A 24,760-nucleotide genomic window follows, 5' to 3' on the forward strand; every position below is an offset into this window, starting at 1 on the left:
GTACCCACGCGATGCACCGGCATATATTAGTTCATTTTGACAATAAGTTTCCGTTCGGTGTCTTCAGATGTTTTCCTTCCGATTACGTAGCATTAATAAGAACTTATATTAATTTAAATCTTCAAATGTCCTATAAGAATGGTTTTCATTTTTTATTATCAGTTATCAATTGATAATAATATTACATTCACTTCACATAACTTTTATTATGGTAACTAGACGGAGGACTCATGCTTTGCATGAGTTAGGACTTTTCAACATAATTTATATGTGGCTGCTTACGACGCATGGAAACACCCAAGTAGTAGCCGCTCCCATATATTAAACGCCCAGGAAACGGAAACACCGGAGAAACGGTCGGGAAACATTTCCGGCAAGTATCAACAATCCAAGAAACGTTTCTCGCAAGTATCGTTCACGTTTCCTTTTTTTGAATGGGCTTTTATTACGTGGTGATAAAATAATGGGCTTACATGTCGGTTGCTAATACTTATTACCCTACAATTAGTTGATTAGAAGTTTACAAGGGTAATTGCAGATTGCTTCACCGATCACTGTTGGGTTTTCCTTGCTGATCGATTTTTATAGTTTAATTTACTGCCTCTTCCAGTCTTTTGTCGTCGATTATATGGCTTCTTCTCAAGAACAAGAAACACAAGGATCATCTACATTAGTTGATCAACCTCCATTGTGGGACTTTGTGACTAAGCTCGATAAACTTGCTGGAGCAGGAGGATGTTGGAAGTTCAAGTGTAATCTTTGCAGTGAAACCCGATAAGGATCATATTCGAGAGTTAGAGCACATTTGCTTGGCATAAAAGATAATCTATTATTCAAATTAGCGTGTGTGTGTGAGTGTCTATGTAATTTTCCATTTTTGATTTATGTTATTGACTTATTGTATTGATTCATGAAAATTTGTAAATAAATAAAATTAGAGGCTGCGATTTTTGTTTTGATTCATGTATTTTTTGCAAGTTTTGATTCATGTTATTGTATTGAAGTATTGAACTATTGATTCATTAACAATTGTAATGAAATAAGAGGTTGTGATTCTTGTTTTGATTCATGTATTTGTTGCACTTTTGATTCATGTTATTCAATAAAACTATTTAATTATTTATTCATGAACAATGGTAAAGAAATAAGTGGTTTTTGATTCACTTTCTTGTTTTTATTAATGTAATGTAATTGAATTTATAATGTTAATGATGACCTTATTTTTTTCATGTTGTGTAATTGAGAATGTCAATGTTTTTATGTTGTTTAATATAGGTACCAGGATTTCTATTTGCAAGAAAGCAACAACAGCTGACAAACTTAACATGACACAATTAGAAGATGAGTATCAAAAGAAGAAAACTGAGTCACAAGCAAAAGAAGTCGAGTTGCCATGTGAAGCTGGTGTTGGATTTAAGAAAAGAAAAGGTATTTCAACACCTATTGAAAGAGCTTTTGGTGTTGAAATTAGGGACCAACTGGATCAAGAAATAGCTAGAATGTTTTATACCGGAGGTTTACCTTTTAATCTTGCAAGAAATCCACACTATGTCAGGGCTTTTCAGTTTGCTGCTAACAACAAAATTGATGGTTATGTACCTCCTGGTTATATTAAGCTAAGAACAACATTACTACAAAAAGAAAAAGATAATGTTCACAAGCTATTGGATCCACTTAGGTTTACATGGAAAGAAAAAGGTGTGACTATTGTGAGTGATGGCTGGAGTGATCCTACAAGAAAACCTCTAATCAACTTCATGGCTACCTCAGGAAATGGTCATTTGTTTCTAAAGGCAGTGAATTGTTTTGGGGAAGTGAAAGATAGATTTTTTATTTCTGAATTGATGAAGGAAGTCATCAATGAAATTGGTCATGAAAATGTTGTGCAAATCATTACCGACAGTGCAGCAAATTGTAAGGCGGCTGGAGAGATTATAAAGAGTCAGTTTCCTCACATCTATTAGACACCATGTGTTGTTCATACACTTAATCTTGCTTTGAAGAACATTTGTTCACCAAGGAATATGGAAACAAATGAACTAACATATGAACAGTGCCGCTGGATAAAAGAAGTTCATGAAGAGGCGTTTGCAATAAAAAATTTCATCATAAGGCTCTCGATTTTCATGAAGTTTACTCCTAAGAGGAAAACCTCTTAGGTTGCTTTGCCTCCATCATTGTGATGCTTAAGAGACTGGAACTTATCAAAAGGGGTCTTCAAGCTATGGTCATAAGCGAAGAATGGTCTTCTTATAGATTAGATGACACTCAGAAAGCAAACTCTATGAAAGAATATATTTTGAATGATGATTGGTGGGATAAAGTAACATATATTCTTACTTTCACTGGACCTATATATGAGATGATTAGAGCTTGTGACACTGACAAGCCATGTTTACACATGGTCTATGAGATGTGGGATTCTATGATTGAGAAAGTGAAGATTGAGATCTACAAGAAAGAAAAACGTCTGACATCTCAAATAAGTTGTTTTTACTAAGTTGTGCATCATATTTTAGTGGCTCGATGGGCGAAGAATAACACTCCCGTACATTGTTTAGCTCACTCTTTACATCCAAGGTATAAGATTTTAAATTATAAACTTGATTTGTATTATATATTTATGTTTTAACTTTTGGATGTTGTAGATATTATAGTGATGCATGGTTAATGGAGGATTCTACAAGATGTACTCCACATAGGGATGGAGAATTTCACAAGAAAGGATGAAATGTTTTCGAAGGTTGTTTCCTAATGATGATGAGTATGGCAGAGTCCTTTATGAGTATGTGATGTTTTCAATGAAGAGTGGGCCTTTTGAAAATTTAACAAGCATTTCAAAGATGGCTACTATGGAACCCAATAATTGATGGGTTAACTTTGGTGCTCAAACTCCTTTTCCCCAGACTTTGGCTTTTAGATTACCTCGACAACCTAGTTCTTCTTCTTGTGCTGAGCGTAATTGGAGTACTTATGCATTTATTCACTCGCTTAAAAGGAACAAGTTAACTACAAGTTGTGCTCAAGACTTGGTTTACATCCACAATAATCTCCGACTTTTGTCAAGCACTCCGAAAGATGATGTAAAGATGTGGGATGTGGGCGGAGATGCTTTTGATTATATGGAAGACGTCGGGTTTTTGGAGTTTGCAGATCTCTCACTAGATGAACCCAATTTTGAAAATGATTTAATTATTGATAATTAGTTACTTTTGAAATATTTAGTATTTTGGGAGTTTAAACTTTACATATTTTGGAATTTCTTTAATATATATATATATATATATATATATATATATATATATATATATATATATATATGTTTTTTCATATTTTTTATATTGTCGTATCTGTGCCGTATCCGTATCTTGAATTTTTGAGTTTTGCCGTTTCCCGTTTCCGTTTCGTATCCGTTTCCCGTTGTCGTATCCGTTTTCGTGCAACTTAGGTGACTGCATCAAATAGATGCAAAGCAAATAAAACAAAGACCTCTAAGCTAAGTGGTGGTATAAAGTTTGTTTTTATATTTTCTTATAACCAAAGCATTTGCATGTCGGACGTGACCAAGATCTATCATTTCGTTTTCAGGCTCTCAATTCACAGCCACTAGATATCATGGATTCAGCCAATCCCGGAAAAAAAATACATTGTAACACTGAAATTTATGACAGTTTAAGAAAAAGATGTTATTTTCCTAAAATCACAGATGAAACGGTACTGGATGGAACAGATAAAAAGCAACCATATAATTATAAACATCATTAGTAATATAAGTTATTAATCTGTCATATTCTTCTTGTATCATAAGAAGACTCAATAAAGAAGTAACCGATTAAGATAAAGTATAATGCTGTAATATGAAAAAAAAATGACGATCCATTTTATATTAAGGAGCTATGATAAGCAGAAATGGAAGTAATATGCTAAAAATAAAAAACAAATAAATAACATTTCTATAATTTGATTAGAATTTTCAAAAAAAAATGATTCAATAAGAAAAATGAAAGTGGAATGAAAAACAATAAAAATGCTTATTACTAATTTCTCATTTAACCTTTTATGAAATAAATTGAATTAGAACGATATATTAAGCAAAAAAATAAAGTGGAGAGGTAAAGTAAAAAAATTACAGATTAAAGAAAGGACCTGATATGAACCCCTCTTGAAAGCACTTCAATTGTGGTTTAACTTGATTTACGATACCCACATATCTTGAATCTTTAAAACACAGTTAGTGGAATAAATGAGCTATTGATCTGATAATGATAGGGGTGTAAGTGAGCCGAGCTACTCGCGAGCTACTCGGGATCGACTCGTTAAAATCTCGACTCGAGATTGAATTAAACGAGCCCGAGCCGAGCTCGAGCCCAAATATGAGGCTCGTTTATTAAACTAGCTCGAGCCGAGCTTCAGCTAGTGGGCTCGTGAGCCTAAATGAGTCTAAACGAGCATATATATATATATATATATATATATATATATATATATATATATATATATATATATATATATATATATATATATATAAGCTCGTTTAGGCTCGCGAGCTCACTAAATTGTTCACGAACCGAGCTCGAGCTAATTCAAAATTATACGAGCCGAGCTCAAGCTTGGTCAGGCTCGGGCTCAGCTCGGCTCGTTTACACCCCTAGATAAAGATTTTCACTTTTTGGTAATGATCTTCATCTTTATTAAAGAAATCACGTGTAAGCCTACAATCCATAAAGAATAATCAGCTGTGTTTCCTAATTCTTATGAAATAAGCAGGGCAACAAACAAATGTAACCAAAAGAGAGATGAATCAGAGGAAACATTTAGTCAAATGATTATACTAACTAATCTCAGAGAAACAATTGACTAGAAACATGTAATAAATACCATATACTTTGTATATTTATAAGCAAAAAGTTCCAATTTTCTACAAGGCTCATCATACTTTAGGTGATGTGATTTTAAACAAACTCACATTGTGATGTGTGAATGTTAGTAAAGTAATCAGCTTTCACCTTAACCCCACAAAATCCTTCATGTAGTAAAAGGACTTGAAATTTGTACCTGGATAAAATTTCAAATAAATACAAGTACATTATAACATGGTTACATTAAAACAATCTAATTTCAATTATTCATAAAGAACTGACTTTAATCAAAAACTAATTCGCTTAAACATTTCATCTAACCCATTATATGCGAAATTGACCTAAACATAACGAAAGCTGAAATTGCAACACCTGTGTATTGATCTACTCTACCACTGATTTCTTTTTTAACTAAAGGAAAATTATTAAATGAGAATTGAGATCTTATAAAAAGTTACATGTACATGTCCAATTTCTTAACGCCCAATTTCGTATAAAAGCTACGAAAATTATAAAAGATTCGACATACCTAAAAAGAAGCCGACAATATAGGTAGAGAATTACATCCTGACTTGATAATTGGGATTATAACTACCGACTGTGCAGAGGCGGAACACGAACACTAAAATTAGGGGGGCCAGAAATAAAACTTCAAAAAAAAAAGACATATATCAAGTTTAATTCGATTTAAGTTATTATATATCCAATATGTCAAGAAGACAATTAATATGAAATGTTATTATGTGGTTCATCAAAGATTCTAATCAACAAGGAACTAACAAAAATACTCTTCGAAAGAGCGATTTTTTTCTACGGTCGACAAGTAAGTTTATTTATATTTTTGAAAAACATATATCTATGTTATTAATTAATAATTACATAACTGAGATACACAATAAAAATTCCAAACTTTGTTTTTGACAAACGAAATACCCTTTAATAACAAATTTATTAAATTAAAACAAATTAAAAAAAATAATAAATGACATAATTGAATTACTTATCAAAAACTCTTTAAAGTAAAACAAATAACTTACATGCTCCCCCACCCCCACCTAAAAGGATTTGTTATTGTGTTTTTGATTCATTAGGTTTTCTCTTGTATATAATCACATGTGATTATATGTATCGAGTTACATGTGATTATATGTATCAAATCATATATGATTTATATGTTATTAAATACATATAATCACATGTGATTAAATACACGTGAAAAACTAGTGAATCGAGAATGGAAAAATGAATATTATCCACGTAAATCATATGTGATTAGATTCATAATCTACATGTGATTATATGTATTTAATAAAATATTATTTACGCAAGCCGTATTTATTATCGTGTTTTTGATTTAATAATTGGCATCGTGTATTAAATCACATGTGATTATATGTATTTAATCACATATGATTTATATGGACAATATTTTTTTCACGTGTTGATTTAATAGTTTTTCGTGTGTATTTAATCACATGTGATTATATATATATATATATATATATATATATATATATATATATATATATATATATATATATATAATCACAAATGATTCGTATGAAAAATATTTATTGTTGCGTCGATTCAATAATTGTTCTAATATATTTAATCACATGTGATTATATGTATTTAATCACATATGATTTATGTGGACAATATTCATTATTTCTTTCTCAATTCAATAGTTGTAGTCATGTACTTAATCACATGTGATTATATGTATCAAATCACATATGATTTATATTGATAATATTCATGAGTCAATATTTTTTCTTATGTATTTAATCATATGTGATTGTATGTATTAAACACATATGCTTAATATATAAAAAGAAAAATTAGTTAATCAAAAACGTGAAAATGAATCTTGTGTACAGAAATCATATGTGACTAAATGTACAAGAACAAATATTGAACAAGAATGTGAAAATGAATATTGTCCATATAAATCATATCTAATTAGATACATATAATCTCATATAATTAAGCACACAAGAACAACAACGTAATCGAGAACGCGAAAATAAACATTTTCCACATAAATTCTATGTGATTATAATCACAAGTGATTATATGCATTTAATCACATATGATATATATGGACAATATTATCTTTGTGTTCTCGATTAAATAATTGTTCTTGTGTATATAATCATATGTGATTATATGTATATAATCATATATCATTTATATAGACATCATTATTTTTTGTCTGTATAAATCATATATGATTAGATACATATAATCACATATGATTATATGTATTTAATCACATATGATTATAGTGTACAAAGAGAAATTATTGAATCGAGAATCTGACAATGAATCTCATCCATATAAATCATATATGATTGGATACATATAATCACAGTTTTGGACTGAATAATTGCTATTGTGTAATTAATCACAAGTGATTATATGTATAAAATCATATGTGATTTAGGGTAGACAAGATGCAATTTTTCCTTCTCGATTCAATAGTTGGGCTCATGTACTTCATAACATACGATTATACCTATAAAAAATGTGATAAAATACATGAGAACAACTATTGAATCGACAAAGCAAAAATGAATTATGTCCACATAAATCATATGTGATTAGATTCATATAATCATATGTGATTATATTTATTTAATCATATGTGATTAGATTCATATAATCACAAAGCAAAAATAATTTACCTCCACCACCCACACCCACCCACCACCTGTCACTATCACCACCACTTGCAACCGCCCACCCACCCACCTACCATCACCATACACCACCACTACTAATCACCAGCACCCCGCCTCCACCACCCGTCACCTCCAACTACAAAGATTTGTTATTATGTTTTTGATTCATTAGGTTTTCTCTTGTATATAATCACATGTGATTATATGTATCGAGTCACATGTGATTATATATATCAAATTATATGTGATTTATATGTTATTAAATACATATAATCAAATGTGATTAAATACATGTGAAAAACTAATGAATCGAGAATGCAAAAATGATTATTGTCCACGTAAATCATATATGACTAGATACATATAACTAATGTGCTTATATATATATATATATATATATATATATATATATATATATATATATATATATATATATATTATTTATGTTGGTTGTATTTATTTTTCGTAATTTCGATTTAATACTTGGCATCGTGTATTAAATCACATGTAACTCGGTACATATAATCACATGTGATTATATACAAGACAAAACCTAATGAATCAAAAGCACAATTAAAAAATCTTTGTTGGTAGGGGTGGTGGCAGCGGGTGGTGGAGGCGCGTTGGTGGTGGTGTGTGGTGATGGGTGGTGGGTGGGTGGATGCGTGGTTGTAAGTGGTGGTAATAGTCATGGGTGATGGTTTTGGTGGGTGGTGGATTTGGGTGGTAGTGGTGGTGGTGAGTAGTGCTGGTTGGATGGAGATGATGGTAGGTGGTGATGGTGGTAGCGGGTGGTGGTTGGTGATGGTGATGGTTGCGGTGGTTGGGTGCTCGATGGTGGTGGTGGCGGGTGGTAGTGGGTGGTAGATAGTGATGGGTGGTCGGTGGTGGTTGGTGGTGGTAGGTAGTGATGAGTGGTGGTGGCGGGTGGTGGTTGGCAGTGGTGGTGGTGGTGGGTGGTGGTTATGGTGGGGGTGGCGGGTGGTAGGGGTTAAGTGGTGATGGTAGTGGTGGTGACGGTGGTGGAAGGTGGTGGTTGGTGGTGGTGGTGGTGAGTAGTGATGGGTGGTGGGTGGTGGTTGGTGGTGGTTAGTGATGGGTGGTGGTGGTGGGTAGTGGTGGTGATGGCTGGTAGGTAGTGGTTGTGACTGGTGGTGGCATGTGGTAGTGATGGGTGGTGGAGGTGGGTAGTGGTGGCAGGTGGTGATGGGTGGGTGGTGATGGTGGTGGCATATGGTGGTTGGTTGTGGTGGTGGTGGTTAGTGGTGGAGGGTAGTGGTTGGTGGTGGTGGGTAGTGGTGGGTAGTGGTGATGGGTGGTAGGTAGTGGTTGTTGTTGTTGGTGGTGGGCGGTGGTGATGGGTGGTAAAGGTGGGTGGTGGTGGTTGGGTGGTGATGGTGGTGGGTGGTGGTGGGTGGGTAGTGATGGTGGTGGTGGTGGTGGGTGATTGTGGTTAGTGATGGGTGGTGGTGGGTGGGTGGGTAGTGATGGTGGTGGTGGTGGTTAGTGATGGGTGGTGGTGGTAGGTGGTGGTTGTGGTGGGTGGGTGGTAGTGATGGGTGGTAGGTAGTGGTTGTTGGTGGTGGTGATGGGTGGTGGAGGTGGGTGGTGGTGGTTAAGTGGTGATGGTGGTGGGTGGTGATGGTAGTGGCGGGTGGTGCGTGGTAGTTGGTGGTGGTTGTTAGTGATGGGTGGTGGTGGTGTGTGGTGGTGGTGGGTGGTGAGTAATGTTAGTTAGTGAGTTTTTTAATTGTGTGTAACTATTTTTTTACTTATATGAATATTAGTTTATAATTTTAATTAAAAAAATTTTGTTTTTCAAATGTTTTCACGATAAGAAATGTTTTCGATTGAGCACTTATATATATATATATATATATATATATATATATATATATATATATATATATATATATATATATATATATATATATATATATATATATATATATATATATATATATATTAGTTTATAACCGTGAGAATTACAGTTGCAAATTTAATTAAATTTTTATATAAAAAATCAAAATTTTTAATCACTTATTTTAAAAAATTATTACTTAAGAGATATTTTTTTTCGTTATAAATATGTAAAGTTATATCATCTTATAATGTATATTAATTTTATTTTATTTTTCAATCTAATGTTATTAATTTAATATAATTAAAGTGAGAAAATTAAAATTTTTGAAATTTAAAATGAGGAATTAATTATTAATTTAATGTAATTAGAGTGCAAATTTAAAATTTGAAATTTGAAATGGATAATTAATATATTGACAAGTGGCATAATAGGTGATATATAACATTAATGAGAAGTCCTAATTATATAACACTTATCAATAGGTGATTAAATTTATTCTTTTATTATATATATATATATATATATAGATATATATATATAGATATATATATATATATATATATATATATATATATATATATATATATATATATATATATATATATATATATATATATATATATATATATATATAGAAAAGTTCAATAGAGAACAATAAGTATAGGTTTTTCAAGGAACCAAATCTTTTTTTTCAATTTTTACAGCTGATTCTTTATCGGAAAAAAAAAATCTAAAAATATCTATGTGAATGTGAAAAATATTTTTCGGATTCACTGTGTGAATCCGGATTTGACGTAAAAAAAATCGAATTTTATATCATTGGAAAAAGGATAAAAAGTTATGAATTTCTGTGTTTTTTTTTTTTTGATAAAAAATAAGTTATAAATTTTTTTTTGAGAATTTTTAAATGAATCATCTAATGATTCATTTTGTTTGCTCACGAAAAAAATATGTAGAATAAAAACTTCTTACCTTCCTACTATAAATTTCCTTCTTATTTGATCTTGACTCTCTCTCTCTCTCTCTATATATATATATATATATATATATATATATATATATATATATATATATATATATATATATATATATATAAGTGATTGTACCTCTTTAACTTCATATATAATATGATTTTACACTAATACATGGGTGTTTTCACCTTATGATTTTCAAGCTAATGAAAAATGATGATAATGGCGGAACAAACACTAAAATTAGGGGGCCTAGAAATAAAACTTGAAAAAAAAAAGTCATATACCAAGTTTAATTCGATTTAAGTTATTATATATCCAATATATCAAGAAGACAATTAATATGAAATTCTTATGTGGTTTATATTTTTGAAAAACATATATCTATGTTATTAATTAATAATTACATAACTGAGATACACAATAAAAATTGCAAACTTTGTTTTTGACAAACGAAATCCCCTTTAATAACAAATTTATTAAATTAAAACAAATTAACAAAATAAAAATAAATGACATAATTGAATTACTTATCAAAAACTCTTTAAAATAAAACAAATAACTTACATGTATAATTAGATTCAAATAACTTATTGAATATATGATAATCAAAATTAATCAAATAAATAACCCCATTAGATATATTATCAAAGTGTTTTTTTTAATTTTTAACACTTTATAGTTTATTGAGTAAAATAACCCAAACCCAACAACCCATTAAAGTCCCAAGGAACCAAAGCCTAAAAATCCATTAAAGTCCCCCAATGATATAATTATAAACCCTCTATAGAATACCTAATCTCAATTTCTTTTTGGATACCTGAGAAGCAGCGGCCATTGAAGAACTAAACAATGCCGCACAACTATTTCTCATCCTTGAATTATAGAAGCATAATAAATTATCTCCTATCTTCCTTTTGTAAACAATCACAAATCTATGGTTTATAATCGATGTGCGACTTATGTGCGACTTGGGCTGTGGGGTCAACGAACAAATAACAAATTGTTGGATTCATCGGAAAAAATTCTTGTTTATTCTCTACTCTACAGATTTCTTTTCTTGCTTTATCACTTTATGTTTCAAAGTTCATCGACTCCTATCTTTATTTTAACTCTATTACAAGACAACTCATCTGTATCATTGTTAAAGTTCATCGACTCCTATCTTTATTTTAACTCTATTACAAGACAACTCATCGACTCCTATATGGAATCTAATAAGGATCAGGTGAAAAAGATTTTGTCTAGTATTGGCGTGGTACAGGTGGATCAATGAATTGTCTCTCATTGAATATGTGTGGTACCCGGACTTTCTTAAAAAGAAGTTGGGTTAAGGCGGTATGTTCGCAGTTTGGAGTGTCTTTTTTGGGTTTGCAAGAAACTAGAATGACTCAAGTTGATCTGTTTAAGATCCGTAGTATGTGGGGTAATTATAGTTTTCATTTTGCATCGAGTTGTGCATGGGTACAATCTGGGGGTATTCTTTCAGTTTGGGACCCAAATGTGTTTGTTAAAAGTAGTGTTAATATGGTTATCGTGGGTGGCTTGTGGAATATTCCAGTTAATCTTAATTGTTTTATGGTTAATATTTATGCCCCTCAAGATTTGGTGGGAAAGCAACATTTATGGTGGTACCTCTCGGCTTTTATGAGTCGGAATGGGGGTAACTATGTTTTCTTTGGGGATTTTAATGTTGTTAGAGAGGCGGCGGAAAGATTTGGTTCTATATTTTGTCCTAGTTCTGCTATGTCGTTTAATGATTTTATTGACGAGAATGGTCTTATCGATGTGCCTATGGTTGGGAAGCGGTTTACTAAAGTTGATAAAATCGGAGCTAAGTTAAGCAAGCTAGACCGATTCTTAGTGTCAGATGCGTTGTTTGATAAGTTTAATCAACTTCAGGTTTCAGCTCTAGATAGGAAGTGGTCTGATCATTGTCTGATTTTGTTGCATACGAATGTTGTTGATTATGGGCCTTCTTCGTTTAAATTCTTTAATTCTTGGCTTTCTATGGCGGGCTTTGAAGATGTGGTGAAAGGTGTTGCGTCTGAGTTTGTTGGTCATCCAGATTGGAGCAAGTTTGTTGTGTTTAAAAACAAACTTAAATTTATTAAAAATAAGATTCGTTCTTGGAATGCGGAGTGTAAGGCTGCTTCTCAAATTTCTACTTCTTGTTTATTAGGTCGGTTGGTAGACATTGATAAGCCTATTGATGATGGTCATTCTACTGATGACCTTATTCGTGAGAGAAGAGGTATTCTTGGTGATTTGGCGAATCTAGAAAAAATTAGGTCTCTTGATGTTGCGCAAAAGGTTAGATCGACCTGGGCTGTGGAGGGTGATGATAATTCTACGTTTTTTCATGCCTTATTGAAAAAAAAAAAAAAAAAAAAAAGACGTCAAATGATGATTAGATGTGTATCTATTGATGGGGAATGGATTTCGGAGCCTTTTAGGGTGAAAGGCTTTTTATGACTTTTATGCAGCTAAATTTCAGCCGTTCCGAGGTGTTAGTCTGAATCGGAGAAGCCATAGATTCAAGTCCTTTGATTCGAGAGTTGCTTCTTCTCTTGAAGTGTTGTTCACAGATGATGAGATTAAAAAGGCAGTCTGGTCCTGATGGTTTCACTTTTCGGTTTCTTAGACACTTTTGGGAGATCCTTGCTGGTGATGTTATAGCTTTTGTCCAAGAGTTTTTTGATAAACCGAATTTCCCGGTGGGGTGTGACTCGTTGTTCGTTACTTTGATTCCAAAAGTGGATAATCCGATGCATATTAATGATTATCGCCCTATTAGTCTTATCAGTTTACAATTTAAGATTATTGCTAAATTGTTGACTAATAGGTTAGTTCCAGTGTTAAATCCAGGCAAATTTTGGTTGGTCCTTTGATGGTGAAAGTCCTTCCTTATCAGGTAATCACTTTATGTAGTTGGATTTGTGAGACCAACAATACCAATTTTTGAATCCAACATCGATATGAACCACTGAAAACAAAATAGTGCAGTTATGTCTTGGGGATATATATTTTTTCAATTTGCAAACAAGTTTCATCCATTGTCTCTATTCATGAAATTTAATTGTGTTTATATTTTCTTCATCTTCAACTTTTGGGCAGTTTGTAGCATATGTCTTTTTTATTATATATTATGAATTCTTTTCTAAATTTCCCTTCAATATACTACGTTTATGTTAAACGCATGACAGTTAATTTTTTGATTCTTTCATCGTCTGTTAGATGCCACCACCAACGGAGAATGAAGAGTACCCGACAACTTGATTCCGGAATGATAAACAAAAAGGGTGGAAAGAAAGGTTCTACAAAAACCAAACGGTAAGTAGTTGTTTTAACTTTTTTTTTTTATATCCCCTTGCATGCCACCTAGGGATGAGCATCGGAACCGGGTACCCGCTTTTGGAACCGGAACCGCCTCGGAACTGCCGGTTTTGGAACTGGAACCGCCTTAGGCGGTTCCGGTTCCGGTTCCTAAAGTTATGGAACCGCCTTAAGCGGTTCCGGTTCCGGTTTCGTTTTTTCAGAACCGCTACCCGCTGGGTACCCACCGGAACCGGTTTATATATATATATATATATATATATATATATATATATATATATATATATATATATATATATATATAATTTTATATAAATGTGTGTTACTTAGACCGGTTTAGAATATATTGGTCCGATTATGTCCATCTTTGGCCCGAATTGATTTGATTTAGATCGAACTAAATTGCGGTTTTGTCGAAAAAAGTTAACAAAACTAATGCGACCGGGTTATCCGCTCCCGAAACCGGAACCGCCGGTTCTGGGACTGGTTCCAAAGATTTAAGAACTGCCTAGAGCGGTTCCGGTTCCGGTTCTAACTTTCTAGGAACCGTCGGTTCCGGTTCCGGTTCCGGTTTTCGCCAAATGAGGCGGGTACCCGCCTACGCTCATCCCTAATGCCACCCGTTTGATATTTTTGTTTGACAGAAAATAGCAAAAGTTGATTAGGTCATGGCTTCTTGCGGTTTTTACGCTGCCATCTCATCCATGTCTTGGGCTGCTATGCCTCTATCTGTCTCTATATTCATCAAATTTTGACGTTGGATAAGAACAAAAATTCAATTTATTCTTTCTTTTTTCTTCCTATAAAAACACCATCATTTAAATTAAAGAAAGAATCCAATAAATTATAAATTCGGAAGAAAAAAACAAATCCAAACCTGAGAATTACAGCGTGTTTGTGCACAAATAAGATTTTGTGTTCCATCATCTCATTGCAGACCCCAATTTGAAGAGGGAATAGCTCTATCACTACAAACATAAGCATTGTAACATTCAACAAAAACATAAATTAATTAACCAATAGGTTGAAATACACACCATGCTCATGAATTTGTAAGAAACCCAATTTGTTGCACAAAATGGTAATTTAACCCTTTTTAGTATGTATTAACTTGTAGTGGTCATTGCACAAGGGTCAAAAGTTGTAACAGAAGTTGAAGGCTCATAATTTCGTTAATTAATATGTGTGTATGCAATAGAAAATCCATATCATTAACAGCTAAAGACAGTCACGAATCTCTTAAACCCACGTTAGTCCACTTTGCCTTTGAAAATAAAACTATGATGTTATAATACAACATACACCACAACTATAGAAGAGATGAGATGTTTGCCTTCAATTTTAAATTGAGATACTGCTATACTTTGCCAATTCGATATGTTGGATTACCTTATAAGTCAAACATGGGTAAAATTTATAACTATAGTTCCGATATTGAAAAGATTATAGTAAAATTCAGATTAAGATGACAGTCACATTCTTTGTAGATGGATGATAATATTCAGGTGTTACTATTTGATTTAGTGAACGATATGATGCCATTGTTCGTGTATGAGGTTTTTTGGATGATAATTTTCTAAAGTTGACAAAGCTTCCCTTTTTAATTTCGATTATTTGATAAACTCCAAAATTATAACTTTTAATTAGATTAGTAGGCGTGATAACAAATAGAGGGACTTTCAATTGCAATTGGCTACTTTAAAATAATAAATTGAAGTTCGTACAAGAGAATGCTTTAGATGTCTTTACTGATGTGGTATTATCGTTCTTCTAAATCTTCCCCGTACATACATCTACAACATTTAGTGGTGAATCCAGCCTCCGCACACCGGGGTTTCTTATCTAGTTATTGTTAGTAATATTAGTATGATTTTGTTTAAAATATGTTTATAAATATTAAGATCGATTAATAATAATAATAATAATATTAATAATAATAAGTCCATCGCTATTTCGTAGCTATTCTCTTCTGTCGAAATAGTTCGTAGCTATTCCTTTGCTAATTACCTACCAAATACCCATTGATTTACTTATGTCGCTATTCTATACGTATTCCGTAGGTAATTACCAACGTAATACCTGACATCTCATTCCGTAGGTATTATGTAGGTAATTACCTACGAAAAAATTATGTACCTACTTTTTGTAGCAAAACCCCTTATGTTTCTAGTAGTGACTTATTATTAGGGACCCAAAAATGATTTCCTTTCATGAACCCTAGGTTTGTGTTTTTCGTCTGTTATGATATCATTGTAAGGTATACTCCAATTAAAGATACCCTTTAAATACTTTGCTCCAAATTCATTAATATGCCATGTTTATCCAAAAAATTAGAAAAATATAGTATTGCCCCCCTAAATAAAGTGATTGACTTAATGATCAAAACTTTCTTGCAAATGTAAAAGGTCTTTAGGGATTATAAAAGTAGAAATAATTAGTTCATTTGACCCTCAAAGTTAAAATTTGCTTGAACTTATACTTGTTCATTGATTATAAAATATAAATTCTATTTCCACCTACTTGGTAAACTAATCACAAGCTTAAAAAGGACAATTATGTAAACGACACCCAAGATGTATTAAACTTGTAGCACTATCTAAACTCTGTGACGACCTAATATCTTACCACTAAATGATGATGTTAATTAGTGAACAAATTTAGGTGGCCACAAAAAAGGACTTTTCTTGTAGTGTATTTACGATACGGTTGACATAGTAAAAAAATTACTTAAATTGTCGACGTAAGATTCGTACATAAAATTTCTTTTAATTTGGTACTAACTTTGTAACCAAAATTTCTTTTAATATGGCATTATAACTTTATAACTTCTAGATATATAAGGTTTAAACCAAAAAGTCTTCGGTCTAACAGTACAAAAGTGTTTGAAAATGTGTCTCCCCTAAAAGGTTGAGGGTTTAATTTCTATTGTGAACAAAATAAATAGTTTAATAGTAAGATTTAGTGCGTGTGTCTTAGTCGTTCAAATATACGTGTCTATATATATATATATATATATATATATATATATATATATATATAAACCATCTCATTAAGTTCCATTTTGGGTTACAGAATCATTCTATGAGGAAAAGTGTTCGGGTATCAAGTATCCGTACAATACAATCATATAGATGATTATATATGTTATTATATTAGGCCCGATTTTGGTCGCTTTTAATGTAATAAATATGTAGATGTGCGCCTTATTTTCTTCATTGAAAATAACCTTATAGAGCTTGTCTAGTTGCATAGTGTTATCTCCAATCTCTCATTGTAATTTGTAAATGAATTGTACTTTTTTTTTTCTTTGAGTACTTCTGTTATTTTGATTTCTAGAGACATGATAGTAGTTTGATGTAAGAAATTTATGTTTAGAGAGAATATTATAAAACCCCTTCATTATTTTATCCCTTTTCTTTATGTTTCTTACTTTCTTATCATCTAATAAATAAAAGTAGTGAAAAGTACGTCTTTTTCTAATAAGTCGAATTCCTTTCACTTCTTCGGGTCTTCTTGGTCTACTTCATGGGTTATATATTGATGTTCGATTGTCGTAACTTGCTCTTCTTTGTCACCTTCCTTTCCCCATAGTAGCATGTATAAACCACTTATAACAACCGTTCCCCCTACTATGCTGCAAAATCCAACAAACAATATATAAACTTTTTATGAGGTGAGAAAGGTATTAAGGTCTTTTATATAGATGAAAGATCTACAATGAGTCTGTACGAAATATAAATATTGGGTCTTTGTCCCTCCTTTCACCTATTTTAGAGAGACATAATTTTGCAATTTTATCTCATTGACATCACAGCTCAATGCATGCCAAACATAATACAATATGTTTGTATTGTCTTATTTACCTGCCAGTGTAAAGTTTCTCATCAACAACAAAGTACGCCAAAACCGCTACTAACAACGTTGAGAGTGGATTAAACATTGTCACAAAACCATCCCTTTTTCTTTGGTGCACCAAAGTTGCATGTACACTATTAAACCAGAGACCACTATGACCTACAATATGCATAGTAAGTTTCCTACATTTCAATCATTAAATGAAAATAGAAACTTGATTAAATCATGTTCAAGTGAATAGTACTCCATATATCGTTGACCATAGATCAATATCAAACCCAATTCTCCAAGCAGCTCCTTTGTGTTCTATCATCGATGTGAAAACTACCGATTGTGCTCCTCCAAGAAAGCTTATCCATGTCGTAAGCGAAAGTTGTGCTTTTCAGTGTATATGCCTGTACAATTTACCACAAAAATAAAGTGTAAGTAGCCTAGTTGTAAAGAGTTAAGAATCGATAAAAGTGGTGTCACGTTGAAGAATATGGCATCAATCTCTCATGGATTGTCACCTTCCCTACCGATATAACACTCCCATCGAGGACAAGTCAAAGCTAAATAAAGAGAAGCCAAGGTAACATAGAAACCTGCATTATGTACCATATAGACCACGTTAGACAGCTGGCGACTGTAAGAACCGAACCCTTTAACCAATTTTCTTGAATCATTGTGGTTTGTGTAAAATGGATGGCAGAATGACCGAGGCTCGGCATAATGGGCCCCTTGTACAAAGTCATGGTCATTACACCGGCCAATGAAACTAGGGTTCCAACTATTAGACCTATGTAAAACTTTGTGTTCACTATATAAGTATTTATTAAGTTGAGGGGTTGTAAATGTAATTCTTTCCTATATATATATATATATATATATATATATATATATATATATATATATATATTGAGTTACTCGTGTTATTATGGGCATAGAGTTTTTCACATTCACTCATGGTATCACAGAGCTATTAACTCCCATCTTTTTCCCTCCCATAACCTCCTTCTTTTTCTCTTCTCCTTCCCTTAACTCCTACCCATCGGCTTTCTTCCATTTTTCACCACCCTTCCATGGCAACCGATTCCTCCTCTCTGTCCATGAACACAATCCTCCATTTAATCACCATTCGGTTGTCCTACTCAAATTATCTTTTATGGCGGAATCAAATGATTCCTCTCTTGAACTATCAATTGCTTTACGGCCATGTTGACAGCTCCAATTCGTGCCCCTCGGCATCTATTCTGGTAGACAATAAGCCCACTGTTAACCTCGTCTTTGCCGAGTGGGTCTCATCGGATCAAAAGACTCTCATTCTCCTTCAAGCTTCACTCATTGAAGAGGTTTTTTCTGAGATCGTGGGACTCTCCACCGCTCGTGAGATTTGGGATGCTCTTGAAGCTGCCTACGGTAACTCCTCATTGGAGCGTGTTCAAAACCTTCGTGACCGCCTTCGCTATGTCCCCAAACGCACCGACTCCGTCTCTGAGTTTGGTCGCAAATTTAAGTTGTTGTGTGATCAACTCACTACTATCGGCCAAGTTGTCGATGATTCCAATAAGACTCATTGGTTCTTGTGCGGCCTCAGTGCGTCGTTTGAAACCTTTTCCAAAGCCATTCGGACCTCCGGTGCCTCCTACCAGTTGCGTGATCTTCTGGCAAAGGCCGAAGGTCATGAATTTTTCTTAAAGGCTATACATGGTGAAGTTTCTTCACCCCCTACTGTTGCGTTTTCTGCCGGTGCAGCCCCTGCTGGGTCGACATCTGGTCGGGGCCGCGGTGGTCGTGCGGCCCGTGGTGGTGGTCGAGGTCGTGGTCGCCAATCACCTTACTGTCAACTTTGTAGGCAAAATGATCATTTTGCTAACCATTGCCCCCAACTTGCCTCGTTTGCCTCACCCGGGTCTTCCACCGAAGTCGATCTCTCCAAGGCTTTCTTAGCCAAATGCAATATTTCCACCGCCGGCCCGGATTGGTTTGTCGATTCCGAGGCCTCCGATCACATGATTTCCTCAACCGGTTCGGTCACTAATTCCAAGCCCTATGGTGGTGATGCTTCCATTAAATTTGGCAATGGTAACACTCTTAAAATTTCTTCCATTGGTTCATCCAAAATTGCTCCTAATATTCACTTACATGATGGGTTGGTAGTGCCACGCCTCACCAACAACTTATTATCTATTAGCAAACTGACTCGGGACAATCCCATGGATCTTCTTTTTTCCAAATCCATGTTTTTTTATACAGGATCGAACAACGAGGCAAGTTCTAGCACAAGGAGAATGTGATCGCGGCCTCTACATGTTGGACACCACTCCTCAAGCTTATGCGTTTTTTGTCGGGGCCAAGCCACGTGCGTCATTTGGACTTTGGCATCCCCTTTTGGGACATGTGTCATTTGACACAATTTTTATGTTAAATAAACTTGGACTATTAATGGTTTCTAGTGTTTTGCTGAAACCAATTTTGTGTTCTTCTTGTGAACTTGCTAAGTCTCGACGGTTGTCTTTTCATATTAATAATAAGCGTGCTTTACATGTATTGGATTTGGTGGACTGTGATCTTTGGGGACCATCGTCAGTTCCCTCGGTTGATGGGTTTCGATATTATATGTCATTTGTGGATGACCACTATCGTTTCACCTGGCTTTATCCTATGCAGGCTAAATCGGGTTTTTTTGACTTTTTTTTTTATCCTTTATTAAATTTGTGGAAAACCAGTTTTCCACCAAACTTAAGGTTCTCCAAAGTGATGGTGGATCAGATTTTATAAATAATCGGGTCAAAAGTTTGCTAAATTCGCATGGCATTTTTCATCGGGTTTCGTGTCCCTACACCCCGCAACAAAACGGTCGGGCCGAGCGTAAGCACCGTCATATCATTGAAACTGGGCTTGCTATGATGTTTCATGGTCATGTTCCCGCTAAATATTAGGTCCATGCTTTTAGCTCCGCGGTTTACATTATTAATCGCTTACCTTCAAAGGTTCTTGGCTCCAAATCCCCGTTCGAGCTACTATTCGAGCATGTTCCGTCTTATGATAATTTTCGCCCGTTTGGGTGCCGAGTCTACCCTTATCTACGTGGTTATTCGGCGCATAAGCTATCTCCGCGGAGCATTCCGTGTGTGTTTCTTGGTTATCACTCACAATACAAGGTCTATCTTTGTCTTGAACCATACACAGCTCGCGTTTACATTACGCATCATGCTCGTTTTGACGAGATGTGTTTTCCCTTTGACAGTGCCACTTCGCGGGTCTCGTTGGATGATTTGCCTTTACACTCATTTTTGGAAGATACCTCACAACCTATGCCTGTCTCCTGGGCCTGTTCAAAGCCTCTTGCTTTATCTCCTTGTCAACTGCGTCCCTTCTCCTGTGGCGTCTGTGAGCCCCACCCTTGCCCCGCTCTGGTGACCACTCCTGCAACTGACACTCCAACTGTTGAACCTGATGACCCTATACCCTCCGATTCCGACGCCTCATCCGAGCCCCTTGGCTCGGCCGCTGGATCGGATAGTGATGATGATCCACCTGCATCACCGAACCCTGCACCTAGTGTTTTGATCCCTACGCCCCTTGACCCATCTCCCACCGGTCACCCCATGATTACTAGAGCAAAAGCAGGGATTTTTAAGCCTCGTCATCAGGCTGATTTGCACATACGTCGAACCACGGGTTGTACTCTGCATTGTTTACCTCAACTGATCCATCTACTCATCATGATGCTCTTCGAGATCCTAAGTGGGTGGCTGCCATGCGCTCCGAAATGCATGCTCTCTCTCTCTCTCGTAATGCCACTTGGTCTTTGGTTCCACGTTCCCCCAACACTAATGTTGTTGGGTGTCGGTGGCTATTTTGCACCAAGTACCTTATCGATGGCTCTATTGATTGGCACAAAGCTTGACTTGTTGCTCAGGGATCCAGTCAGGTTACCGGGCTGGATTGTTCTCACACATTTAGCCCGGTGGTGAAAGCGGCCACCATTCGCGTCGTCTTGACTCTTGCGGTTATTAGTCAATGGAAGCTACATCAGTTAGATGTCAATAATGCTTTCCTACATGGCAATCTTACGTACATTGTTTATATGAAGCAACCGCCTGGTTTTATTGATCCTCTCTACCCCGATCACGTTTGAAAACTCCATAAGGCCATCTATGGTCTTAAACAGGCCCCTCGGCCGTGGTTTCATCGGCTAAGTTCTTTTCTTATGACTAATGGATTTGTTTGTAGTCGCGCTGATCCCTCATTGTTTATTTTCAAACGGGGTGCCTGTGTCTTGTACCTGCTTGTTTACGTTGACGATCTCATTCTCACTGTCTCCGAGTCATCGCTCATACGTTCGTTTATTCACAAGATCCACGCAAAATTCAAGATCAAGGATCTGGGGCAACTCAACTACTTCCTCGATCCTGAGGCCAAGCATCTCCCCTCTGGGCTTTTTCTCAGTCAATCCAAATATGCTCACTCCATTGTTGACCATGCTGGACTTCTTGATTCCAAGCCGGTTTCAATGCCCCTTGCGGCCAACACCTCATTTGTTGCTTCTAGGGAGCTATATGCGGATCCTACTCATTATCGGTCTCTTGTTGGGGCGCTTCAGTATTTGACCATCATCGACCGGATATCTCATATGCAGTTAATCAAGTCAGTCAGTTCTTGCAAGCTCCAACAGTTCTTCACTACCAGGCTGTCAAACATCTTATTCGATACGTCAAAGGCACTCTATCCTTTCGACTCACATTTTCCAGGCCCAAGCTCACAAACCTGGTGGGGTATTCTGAGGGCCCGTTGCCTCGACACTCGTCGATCCACGTATGGGTACTCGATCTTCCTGAGGGGGTAATCTTGTGTCCTAGAGTGCCAAAAAGCAACCGACGGTCTCTCGCTCCAGCTGTGAGTCTGAATATCGAGCCATGGCCAACACTGCTACTGAACTAATTTTGATAACTCATTTGCTACGTGAGCTTCATGCCCTGCCAACTGGTCGTCCAACCATTATGTGTGATAATGAGAGTGCTCTGTTTCTCACTCAGAACCTTTCTCATAAGCGCGCCAAGCATATTGATCTAGATTATCATTTTGTTCGCGAACTTGTTAAATCGGGAAAACTCCTCACCATGTTTGTGCCGACCAAGCTTCAGGTTGCGGACATCTTCACGAAGAGTCTCCCTCGACACCAATTCGAGAATTTCGCCACCATGCTCCGTCTCGGACCTCCACTAGTTTCGCTTGAGGGGGGATATTAGACTTATGTAAAACTTTGTGTTCATTATATAACTATTTATTAAATTGAGGGGTTATAAATGTAATTCTTTCCTATATATATATATATATATATATATATATATATATATATATATATATATATATATATATATATATATATATATATATATATATATATATATATATATATATATATATATATATATATATTGAGTTACTCGTGTCACTGTGGGCATAGAGTTTTTCACATTCACTCACCAACTAATTTAGCGATCCCTCGAGGGTTTTGGAGATCAATAACTTCCAACCTATACATGAACATGGCTCGATAGGATAACAAATGAGATTTTACTGCTTTTGACATTTATACCGTGACCACGTTGACATCAATATATGGGAAAAAAAAATATTGCAATATTTTTTCCAACAAAAAACGTGGGACGTGGTTTTTCTCTCCATTTTATTATGTCTTATCAAGACTTGTGTAATGTAATAAATGCAACCGATATTACGTACCACATCTAAAGAAGAGATGAGATGTTTGCCTTCAATTTTAAATTGAGATACTGCTATACTTTGCCAATTCGATATGTTGGACTACCTTATAAGTCAAACATGGGTAAAATTTATAACTACAGTTCCATTATTGAAAAGATTATAATAAAATTCAGATTAAGATGACACCACATTCTTTGTAGATGGATGATAATATTCAGGTATTACTATTTGATTTTGTGAACGATATGATGGCATTGTTCGTGTATGAGGTTTTTTGAATGATAATTTTCTAAAGTTGAGAAAGCTTCCCTTTTTCATTTCGATTATTTGATAAACTCCAAAATTATAACTTTTAATTAGATTAGTAGGCGTGATAACAAATAGATGGACTTTCAATTGCAATCGGCTACTTTAAAATAATAAATTGAAGTTCGTACAAGAGAATGCTTTAGATGTCTTTACTGATATGGTATTATCGTTCATCTAAATCTTCCCCGTACATACATCTACAACATTTAGTGGCAAATCCAACCTCTATACAGTGGGGTTTCTTATCTAGTTATTGTTAGTAATATTAGTATCATTTTTAAATGTTTGTGTTTAAAATATCTTTATAAATATTAAGATTGAATAATAATAATATTAATAATAATAATAATAACTAGATGAGAAACCCTGCGTTGCGGGGATAGATTTAGACAGTTCCGATCATTTTGGCATGTTATGTAATTAAAAGGATTCAAGAAATATGGAACATGTTTGTGTAAATATATTATCAATCTAACCTATTTTCCTTTACATATACCTTGGATCAAAATACCATTACTAAATGCATTAAATAGGTCCAATTCCATTGGCAGAACCCTTTCACAATTGCCATGTTGTATGTTACAACTTCAGGGATTATTCGACTCTCAAATAACTTCATTCTTTCTTGAACTAATCCATCACTACACAGTTGAAGATTTAACTTTGTTGCATATTTGATGAACTCGGTTTCATTCACTTGTGATGTGAAGTAAAAAAGAAAATAGTTTTTATAATATGTTTCTACAGTTTAAATATTAAAGAAATAGAGGAAGAAACTAACCTGGCAGTAAGGGATATGTGAGGCGACTTAATGGTTAACCAAATTCTAATGAAATCTGAAGTGAATAAACGGAATTTTAGTTCAAGGGGTGCATGGATATTGATCATCTAAATTATAACAAACAAACAAAAATATTTGAAAAATCTGTTCATAATAATATCAAAAACTGAAAATCAAAGCTTAGAAACTCTTCAAAACATACTTCCCATTTGTGTTTGTGTCATACCAATAATCCATTTGTGACATTTACACTAAAAGAAGGATAAATCGTACCAATAAGCAATGAATAATCCAAAAAGAAGGACATATCATACCAATAATCTGAGACTCTCTGCCAAGGGCAATTTGGGAATTTAGTTTAGATGGCACAAATGGGAAAACCTGCATCA

The 24,760-nt window shown here is 34.6% G+C and overlaps 1 protein-coding gene and 1 pseudogene across 1 annotated transcript; one reads left to right on the forward strand and one right to left on the reverse strand.

Annotated features, from left to right (window-relative positions):
* Positions 1 to 11,197: 11,197 nt before the first annotated feature.
* Positions 11,198 to 15,422, forward strand: LOC145037655 (uncharacterized). Its single transcript, XM_078986349.1, has 3 exons — positions 11,198 to 13,292; positions 13,616 to 13,711; positions 14,359 to 15,422. The coding sequence occupies exon 1, from the start codon at positions 11,651 to 11,653 to the stop codon at positions 12,851 to 12,853; it is 1,203 nt and encodes a 400-aa protein (XP_078842475.1). The 5' UTR covers positions 11,198 to 11,650; the 3' UTR covers positions 12,854 to 13,292; positions 13,616 to 13,711; positions 14,359 to 15,422.
* A 1,777-nt stretch (positions 15,423 to 17,199) lies between these two features.
* Positions 17,200 to 23,147, reverse strand: LOC145036274 (WAT1-related protein At5g07050-like; annotated as a pseudogene).
* Between the last annotated feature and the right edge of the window lie 1,613 nt (positions 23,148 to 24,760).

This window comes from Lactuca saligna, chromosome 3 (genome assembly GCF_052625555.1).
Source record: "Lactuca saligna cultivar CGN05327 chromosome 3, ASM5262555v1, whole genome shotgun sequence".
Classification (NCBI taxonomy): domain Eukaryota; kingdom Viridiplantae; phylum Streptophyta; class Magnoliopsida; order Asterales; family Asteraceae; genus Lactuca; species Lactuca saligna.

Excerpts from the sequence above, each read along its gene's own strand:
- LOC145037655 (XM_078986349.1), top strand. The coding sequence starts at position 11,651 with ATGAATTGTCTCTCATTGAATATGTGTGGTACCCGGACTTTCTTAAAA.